At 34.9% G+C, this 9908-nt stretch overlaps 1 protein-coding gene across 6 annotated transcripts in view; it reads left to right on the top strand.

Annotated features, from left to right (window-relative positions):
• Positions 1-9908, top strand: part of Zyx (lipoma-preferred partner zyxin) — a 305332-nt gene that overhangs the window by 49071 nt on the left and 246353 nt on the right. For 5 of the 6 annotated variants that reach the window (XM_017608115.1, XM_017608122.1, XM_017608107.1 and 2 more), the window contains one exon: positions 5419-5691. The exons of the other annotated variant lie outside the window; for it this stretch is intronic. In XM_017608115.1, coding sequence (XP_017463604.1) covers positions 5440-5691 — 252 coding nt within the window. In that variant the 5' untranslated portion in view covers positions 5419-5439. The remainder of the gene's footprint in view (positions 1-5418; positions 5692-9908) is intronic. 6 annotated transcript variants of the gene reach the window in all.

The following is a 9908-nucleotide window of genomic DNA, read 5'->3' as shown; positions in this document are numbered from 1 at the left end:
ACATTATTAGACTAAAATTGAATGGGCTATAAAACTGTGTATTCAAAAAAATTCTACCGCTTCTGAGAAAAAAGTTTGAAATTTGGATGAAAATTTGTTGCACTTTTTTGCGGTCTTTTAAAAAGTTTTAAGCTTGAGTTTATGTGAGTTTTGTGAGAGAATGAACTGTATTTTAATTGAAAATTCTTAAAAATAAATAAATAAACATGAGTGGCAAACAATATCACTTTGAAATGGGGGTGCTATTGTATTGGCTAATACTGTACATATATTGTGCGTTTCTAAAAATAGACTTTGGCCAGTGACGGTAGCCATTTATACACATTTTAAGTTTTTCATACTTGAAGTTTTCACTAAAATCCTAAATCACCCTTAAAAGGGGGTGGTTCTCCTATAAGAAGAGCTACGATTTCGAGGTGAAGATTTCTTGTCCCTGGAGACGTTAAAGAATCACCAACACCTACGGTGGCACGTTGTGTGAAAACTTTTTGCCTTTCCAGACACCTGTGTGAAGTTCACTGGCGACCGCTGTGGTGTAGTGGTTAGCAGTTCGCGCTACTATTCCGCAGGGTCTGGGTTCGAGCCCATTTTCCAACCGACATAAACAAAAAACAAGCAAGTTATTTTCTAATAGCGGCCGCCCCTCGGCAGGTAATGGCAAACCTTCTAGTGTATTCAACCATGAAAAAGAGTTTCTCATAAAACTACAATCGCCGTTCGGAGTCAGCTTTAAACTGTAGGTCCCTCCCCTTTGTGTGATAACATCAATTCGTACGCCACTATTATTCACCCCTATGCTATAATTCGTCGTATGTTCGCTTTTGCTACGTATCCGAATATCGGTATGCTGTAATCCGCTTTTTCGTCTCGTAATTTCGAAATTTGTAGGCCACTTTCATAATTTGTAGAGATGGTATGCCAGAATCCGAGGCAGCTGTCAATTTGAAGTATTATGCGGAAATTCTCTACGAAGAGCAAATGGTGTCGGAGTTGAATGGGTTTACCAAAAATAATAAAATATAATATAAAATTATGGAATTCAAAGAGAGAATAGCGCGAACCTCAAATAATGGTCTTTCCAACACCATGTTGATAATTTCCTTCAGCTAAGAACCGGAAACTGCCGAAGGGAAGCCACTAATAAAGATTATACACTTAGCCCAAGATCTTACTTCACGACACTTAAAAACGCTTTTGAATGACTCTTTATGGATCACAAAATGTTCATAATTCTTAAACGTTTAAACCTTTATACAAGTACATTAATAAATGTTTCAGTTAAATTAATTACACAACACGTTTTTCCCTTTCTATCTTATAAATTGTTTATAATGAATTTTGCCAAAATTTCAAAATCAAAAGTTATAAAAACAAATTCTATGGGACTGGGAAGAAGAGGATGGCACTGCGAAATATTATTTTCTACTTTTTAGTCCATTTATAGAAGCGTGGTATATTAAATTTTTTATTTTTTTTTTTTCATATATATATACATACGAATATTAGACTGCATCACTCCCCATACAAAAAAAAAATCAGTACTGTTGTTCGATTGGAATTATAAAGTCTATTATATTTTAAGACGTCCACCAAAATATTTCGGGAAAATATTAAGATTTACGTGAGCTGGACCGATAAAAATGGTTTCTTAAAGATGTTTTTTTAAAAAATCCTTTCAAATGACAAAACGGTTTAGGCTTAAAAGATTTACAGAAACTATTTTTATTCATAAAAAACTTCATTTTTGGGGTTATTTTCAAACCGGTCCAGCTCGCTTAAATCAATATTTTTTCAAAATATTTTGGTGGACGTCTTAAAATATAATAAATTTTATAATCCCGGCGGAAAAATCGCAACTTTTTTGGTGATGCAGTTTAATGTATACAGGGGCGCTCCCAGGAATATATTTTGGGAGGGGTTTTTACCTCTAAAGATATATCACCAGAAAATACTGAAAATTCGCTTTATGCAAATTTTATGTACAGTATGTAATAATTAAAATTAACTTTTTAAAGTTTCATAGATTGCACTTTATTTGCATAAACTTAAATACTCATTTTTTATTATTTCGAATACGGAAAAAATTAACTGAACTTGTATTTTTATTATGTATGTATGTAGCTCATTTTGGGGGAACGAATTCGAAGTTGGCAAATTAATCTTCGAATCCTTGTTAAGTTCATATCAGTGGTAAACTCTTTTAGGCTGTAAAGTGTAAAACACAACATTAATAGAGTATGCATTGCATATTTTTAGGACAATGTTTTCATTCTATCAAAATTTCTTAAATCAGTTTGCAGCTGTCAAGAAAAAAATTCTCGTTTATTTATTTCTTCTAGAAAATTTACAGCAAAAGCAAAGTGCTTGTTCAAGCAACAGAATAATAAAAAATATTTCTTGTGATTTTTCTTGAGAGCGGGATTCTAAGCTTTAAGGTATTTGCGGTTTTAGCTTTAGGGGGGGTTTGAACCCCAAAACCCACCCCTTGTGTGCGCTAATGAATGTATGTATGTATGTACATATAGCAGCAACAAATTTCATTTAACGAAATGGCGTATCGTGCGGCTCCGCTAAAGCGTAGTGCATATTTTAGGCGTAGTAATAGTAGGTTTGTCCCAAAACAGTCCAGAAAGCGTTCCTCACGTTAGAAAAATGGGTAATAGAGAGCGAATACCTTCCACATTTGTATCGTAAATGTCTTCGTCTTCGTGCCAGAAACAGCCCGGAATTTTCTGGCAGTAATGTGCAGGAAGTCAATTTGAAATAACAGCTATTGTTTGTTTACATCTGATAGCAAATTTTTTAAAATATAAAAATGGAAAATATCACTAAAGGTTCAAAAATGTAGGTAGTTGCTAATTTTATTAGCTATATAAGATAAATACACAAAGTCATTGTTTAGAGCTGATTTTTTGATTCGGGGCACCAAAAGTGTTTTTTGCGTTCCTCACGCTCTGGGCACTTTTGGCACGGGTTGACACATTTTTTAACACTTATGAGAGAGTTCGAAGACATGTAGGGATAGGCTTGGGGTAACCCCCCATGGGCATCACAATGAGCCTTCGCGACCTCCGAGTGAACTCTTTGCAGAGCTGCCCGTTTAACCTAACCTATGAGAGAGCTTATTTTTACGCTCTAATTACCGAGCCCGGAAAGCGCGTGGAACAAACGTAATAATGCGGTTCTTAAATATTTGCCTACTTCCGCCAAGGTAAATATCTAGACTAGTTTTACTAATTCTATGTTCTTTGCTATGATATCTACCAACGAGGTTGATGTCTAGACTAGTTTCTGCATATTCTATGTCTGGACAAACAAAATTCCGAAATGATAAAAGCGTGGTAAAGAAGCATCGTTGCAATATCCTTCTTCACTTGCAATGATATTTACTTCTGTCCAAACACCTATTAAGAACTTCGAATTTCCTGTTTTTGGTTGGCAACGCGGTGGATAGTTACGAATGGATTACAGCATATCATTTTTGTACTTTGCGGAGCGGAGCTACATATTCGTAACTATGAAAATTCGGATTACAGCATATTAGTACTAGAAATATCCGGCGTACTGCACCGAGTATTTTTGTGTCGTTACACAACATCGGTGACAACTGCATTCAATTCAATGCATTAGTTTTCGAGTGATGTGCGTACAAATATACATACAGACAGACAAAAATTATAAAATTTGTTTATTTGGCTTCTGTAATGTGCATACATACATCTGCCTGTTACAATTTTATCATATGTATAGATTACACTGCGCAACAGCATTTCTGATGATTAGGTTATGCTACTTGATACTAGTCTAATTTTTATTGTCGATTTCAAATCTGGGATTGGAATTTCTCTATCAGCTCTAGTTCAGAAAATATGTATTTTTGAATAAAACAACATATTTATAGTTAATCTAGTTTTATTAGGATCTTAAGTTGAACAAAACTTTGTTTTATAAGATTTGCTTGCAGAATTTGAAGACAGAGAGCTGTTCTGAATGATCCAAAAATAGTCAGCCATCGTACTAAGGGCGCTGTTACGTAGACGATCATATGATCCCTGGTCAAGGCACTTTTTCTCTCGTTTTTTCCATTCTTACTCTCTTTGACCAACATGCTGTTATGCAGAAGGTCAAATGACCAGCGTATTTCTTTGGCTCAGTTGTATTCCTTCGGTATATTTTTTACTACTTTTTACATTTGTAAAATGACGAAAAAATAAGATACGGTATTTGTATGTGCATAAAGACATGTCAAAAGCAAAGAAAACAAGGGTTGCTAGCACTAAATTTTTTCTACATATCTGTGTTCGTATGGAAAAGTAGCTTATGTCGAAAGGCTGGCTTTAGTACAATGCGGCATTCCCTTTATTTCTTAAACGACAAGGAATTTTTTGATGAGACTTAATAAGAATATTGACTTGCTAGTATCGGAACTATTTGTTCCACGTTTATTTGCCAAAAGTTGTTCAACGGCTTAGCGCCAGTGAGTCATTCGCAGTCGTATGCTGCGAATGCCGATTTATACTAAAGCCAGCCTTTCGACATAAGCTACTTTTCCATATGAACACAGATATGTACTATTTTGTGTACATCTGCAGCAAAAATGTACCATTCTGGTACTAAAAGGATAAATAGTTAAAAAATACTCCATTTGGCTACTAAAAGGAACAAATAGTAAATTGTTTTCCCAAGCCAACCCATTTTTGATCAGTGATTCGGTCTCAGCCGGCTGGTCAAATTTGAACCGATTGGTCATGCGGTTAAGTTCTCTCGCTCGCTCAAAAATTTTTCGTTGTGCAGTGAAAACAACAACAATTGGTGACCAGGGATCATATGATCGTCTGCATAACATCGCCCTAAGGTGAACGCTATAACTCGTAAACAAGAGCTGCTAGAGGGTACATTTAGAATCAGCGACGTCAAAGTAGTAAACATAGTCTGTCATAAGGCACTCATCAGGAATAAAGTGCAATTTCGAGGCGGGGCCCATTTTCACCGAACACGGCGGCAGTTTCGGACTGCAAGTCGTATCCGCACTTTTGTGTTTATTATATTATATTATTGTCTTAAAGCATAAACAGACGGCAGCGTTGATCCGGATCAACTCGAGAATTAACTGCAGTTGATCCGAATTAAGTCCGAGTTAATCCGGACCAACGCTGCCGCCTGTTTAAGCTTTTAGTCTATATTTAAAAATGTTCTAACTATATTGCACGTTTTAGGTATCACTTCTTTTTGTATTGTGTGATGATTTTTTCGTATACTTATTATTATTATTATTGAAGATCACTATGTATTTAAGCTCAATGGATGCTTACTCTATTCATTGTTGCAACTTGGTGTACACCTGTTTTGCCTAATTTAAAGATCTTACTAATGTACCTAGTGAGATTGATTGACTTGAAACTTTCTGTTTCGTTTCAGTAATACAATAAAATAGAATATATGGATCCACCTGAGGAGCAATTTGCTACGTTAAGTCTAAATGAGCGTGTGTTGGTTACGTCGAATGCGTCGAAACTCGTAAAAGAACTTCCCGGTGGCTCAGCTAACGAAATTATATCACAAATAGACAACGGGGACATTGCTGAAATCGCTCCGAACATGATTTCCATAGCCACTTGTACTAAAAGTTCTAAGAAAGTCGGGCCGACAGTACCAGCAAAACCCTTCAGAAAGAAACAAGATTCTCCTGAGGTTTCTAAATTTTTTATTAACTAAACGTGTTAAGCACTTATTGGGTTGGCAAAAGAGTAATTTTCGTTTTGGGAGGAGTGCATTAAAAACATACAAAATGTTGATCTTGTAATATGGTCATTCAAGAGCACGTGAACAAAAAAGCGTATACAGAAACCAAAAATAAACTGGGACAGGTCGCACATATTCTAACAACCAAATTCAGAAAAAAGAAGACTAACTGCTTTATAAATAGAAAAGTTGTATGAAAATGTCAATTTATAAAGCTCTTTGAACCTATTTTATTTTTTATGAATAAGGCTATACAAATTTTAGCTCAATTAAGATATTCTCCGATATTCATGAAAGTGGCTGCATTTATTACGTATCACATTAGCACTACATTTTTTTAAATTGGAACAGTTAACTACGCCATCATTTCGCACATTTTTATTATAATTTGTTAAAAATAAACCTAAGGTAAAGTCGCCTTTGCCCATATGATTATCATGTGCAAATAAATAGTTTTTCGCATTTTCTGACAAACGTGTTATTTTGAGTTGTGACTCTTGAAGACGGTGTGCGATTTGTAGCTTTCTTGTTGGAAACCTAGTGGATCTAGTCGATAGAATCGACATATCGAAAATTGTAACAGTAGTTTTTTTTTTATTTTTATTTTTTGTAAAAAGAAAGAAAATTCAGCTTTAGTTTTTTTGGTTGTACCTACCTAAGCAGTGCTAACTCTACACCATACACCTAGTCGATTAAATTGAGATATAATTGTAGCTTTTCGTTGTAAAGCTTAGTATCCAGCTCTTAAGAAAACGGTCAAGAAAAAATTGCCATTATTTCGCGTGTGTGTCCAAGGAATTTTGACATTTTTGATAACGCACAGCCTGTTGCCTCACTCTTTCCTCAAGAAATAATGGAACGGGCATATATTTCTGTTGCAAACCTGGGTTGCCTTGTGCTCTTTTTTCACAAAAAACTTTAGAAAACCGTAGTAGAAAGCGTACTAAATTTCTGAAGACCTGCGTACTGCTTTAAGGTAATTTGACTCAAGAAAATTTCTTAGCCATTTCTTGTACGTCATTTTATATGGAGTTTTTGCTTTTCTTAAGAGCTGGATACTAAGCTTAAGGTTGTAAAAAGAAAAAACTTAGCTTTCGTTTTCCTGAAAACAAAAAAATTTAATTGACAGTTTTTCGAGAACAGTAGGGTACGAGTGCGTTAGATAAGTCTTCAGATCTGGCATTTGAGTCGATCTGACGTTTACATCATTAAAATTTTTTAGTATAACCGTAGTCAGTACGAAGAGAAAATGTATATTTCAAAAGAAGGTTTTCATTGGATTATTTTTCGGCTTTCGACGTGGATTAACACAACAGTGGATCGATGAACTTGTTTCGACTGTGAAGCACCAGTGTTTATAATTAGTACAATACATCGACGCTGTGCGCCGGATATGTACATTAGGGTGGCTCAAATTTTTTCCTCCAGCCACCCCCCAGATCGAAGAATATCAAAAATAGAGACACACGTATTTTTTTATTTTGAAATCGATTAATATCTACCCGTCCGCCGGGGTTTGAAGTTTCCCAATGTATGTTACATTAGGGAAAATACATTTTTTCGTAAAATTGCTATAAAATCGTTAAAAATAGATAATTTTTGATCAAATAAGACTGTTTCCCTTCAGAAGTCTTCAAAAAATAGCACTGATATTTATTTAACTTAAGAATTTTACTAATTTAATTTGCCGGCCGCTGTGGTGTAGTGGTAAGCAGTGCGCGCTTCCACTCCGCAGCACCTGGGTTCAAACCCTGGTCAAAGCAACATCGCAAAAATATAGATAAAAGGTTTTTTCTTAACAGCGGTCGTCCCTCGGCAGGCAATGGCAAACCTCCGAGTGTATTTCTGCCATGAAAAACAGCTTCTCATAAAAATACAATCGCCGTTCGGAGTCGGCGTAAAACTGTAGGTCCCTCCGCTTTGTGTGACAACATCAAGGCGCACGCNGCGCCAATCTATATATATATAAGAATTTTACTAAGTACCCAGCAAAAAATCGGTAATCGCTTTTAGTGGTAACGTGTTCTTGAAGGCATAGCGTTATAATGCCTTCGAATTTTTTCGCTTCTTTTAGGCATTGCCAGTAATGCAAAGTAGAATGTGCTACAATATTTTATTTATCTCGCTTCTTCGTTTCATTTCGGGGAATGCAAAGTAGAATGCCCTATACTATTTATTTTTTAATTCGATTCTTTGCTTAATTTCCGGGAATGCAAAGTAGAATGTCCTACAATATTTTATTTGTTTCGTTTCTTTGCGTCATTTCAGGGAATGCAAAGTAGAATGTCCTACAATATTTTATTCGTTTCGCTTCTTTGCTTCATTTCGGGGAATGCAAAGTAGAATGCTGCATCGTAGTCAGCTGAAAAATGGAATGAATATCCAAAAATTCTTTTTCTACCGTTACTTTCTGTGGAAATTTGTCTCGCATAAAAATCATGTTTTGCTTTGTTCAATTTGCAGCGAAGTTGAAGTCAGTCAATGAAGTGACGTACAAGAGTGAGGAAGTACAATTTTAAGCTTAATTAAATATGCATGTATGTACATACCGATTTTAAAGAAAATCTAAATGCCTAAATACATACATATGTACGCTCATTTATAAAATTTTTTATTAAATTTAACCTTTTAAGACATTTTCTGATTTCAATTTAATATAAATAAGTATGTACTTATCTAGGCATTCTACATTAGTTTCTCTGTAAGGCATTCTTTGTTCGCTTCTCTGGATTCTGTTCATCCATGCGTTCTCCCTTCGTTTGAAGGTAATGCTGCGGGTAAGGGCTTACCTCCAATGACATGCCCATGTTAAAATAAGGCCTTCTTGAAGCGAAATGGTAAGCGATTCCCATCGCCTAGCTCGTTTCCACTTTCGTTTCTGTGGTAATCGTGTTTTTTGCTGGGTATGTTTTAATAACGGATAATCCTATCTGTCGTATACAAAAAGTAGTTATTTTATGTTTTCATAACGCCATCATGCTCGAAAATCTCAATGGATGTATTTAATTCTTTTTTGCTTTCTACTCGGATGTTTTCTGTAGGTTTGTGGTAAAAAGTTTTGAAAAATAGGGTTGCCAGATATTTGAAAGTTTACAATTTTTTAAAGGTCAATAAAATATTTATTTTTTTAATTTGCTGCCTTATAACTATTATATTCAACCATTTGATTGAGTTTGAGGCCGTTTTTAATGAAAAACTATTGCGGAAAACCGACAATAATTCTATAAAAATGGTAGAATTGATAGCTATTTAGGAGATCACCACATCTCCTCATTAGACTTCTTCAGTGGGATTCGATCTAACGACCCCAGCTGACTCAGCCAGTTACCTACGCACCGTGCTAAGTTCGCCTTTTAAATTGTTGCTTTTTCCACTTTTTCATGTGCGCCAACTACACTCAAGCGCAGTTTTTCGCTTCTATTTCTATGGTTTTTGATAATATTTCTATTTTAAGAATATTTAACTTTTAGGTGTACTGACGCCACTATATAGAATTTCCAAAATCTCCACACTGATTTTAAAATAGCAATAGTGTACAAACATTTGCAGCCCTTGAACGTTTTTGTGTATGGCGCCAGTTTTTGGATATAGCTCTGTTTCGATTGACATGGAATGTTCCATATATATAAATATATACACACATTTACACATTTATATACATTTACATACATTGGTGATAAAAATAATAGAAACGCGACATTTTGGCCGGTTTCGGCTATTTCTCTCTATTTTGTACCTGCGTTTGAAAACACATTAAAGGAGTTCAAGATTTGTAGCATTTTGGATGTTTTTTTTATCTCATTTGGCCAGAATGCAATAGAAATAAAGTGTGCCAGCTAGTTTGACGAATATTTGAAACTAGGCTAGGCAGAACTGTTTGAAAGTGAACAGTCAAATCAACAGAGCAGAAAAACCAAGAAACCTTTGCAGCTATCCTTCAGGTTAACTCTTGATAGTGGCAAAGTAAAGTTAACAGCAGTTTGTTAGTGTATTTCTGACTTTTTCAAACACTGTTTAGTACTACAGTAGTTTAATTTTATTTGCCCAAAGATTAATTTTATTTACCAAAAGATTAATTTTATTTGCCAAAAGATTAAATTTATTTGCCCAAAGTTTAAATTTATTTGCCCAAAGTTTAAATTGATTTGCCCAAAGTTTAAATTTAT

The sequence above is a fragment of the Rhagoletis zephyria genome, unplaced genomic scaffold (genome assembly GCF_001687245.7).
Source record: "Rhagoletis zephyria isolate East Lansing unplaced genomic scaffold, Rhagoletis_zephyria_1.1 Rzeph_scaffold_00175, whole genome shotgun sequence".
Lineage (NCBI taxonomy): Eukaryota > Metazoa > Arthropoda > Insecta > Diptera > Tephritidae > Rhagoletis > Rhagoletis zephyria.
The sequence above is the reverse complement of the archived record's forward strand: the minus strand, read 5'-3'. Positions and strand labels throughout refer to the sequence as shown.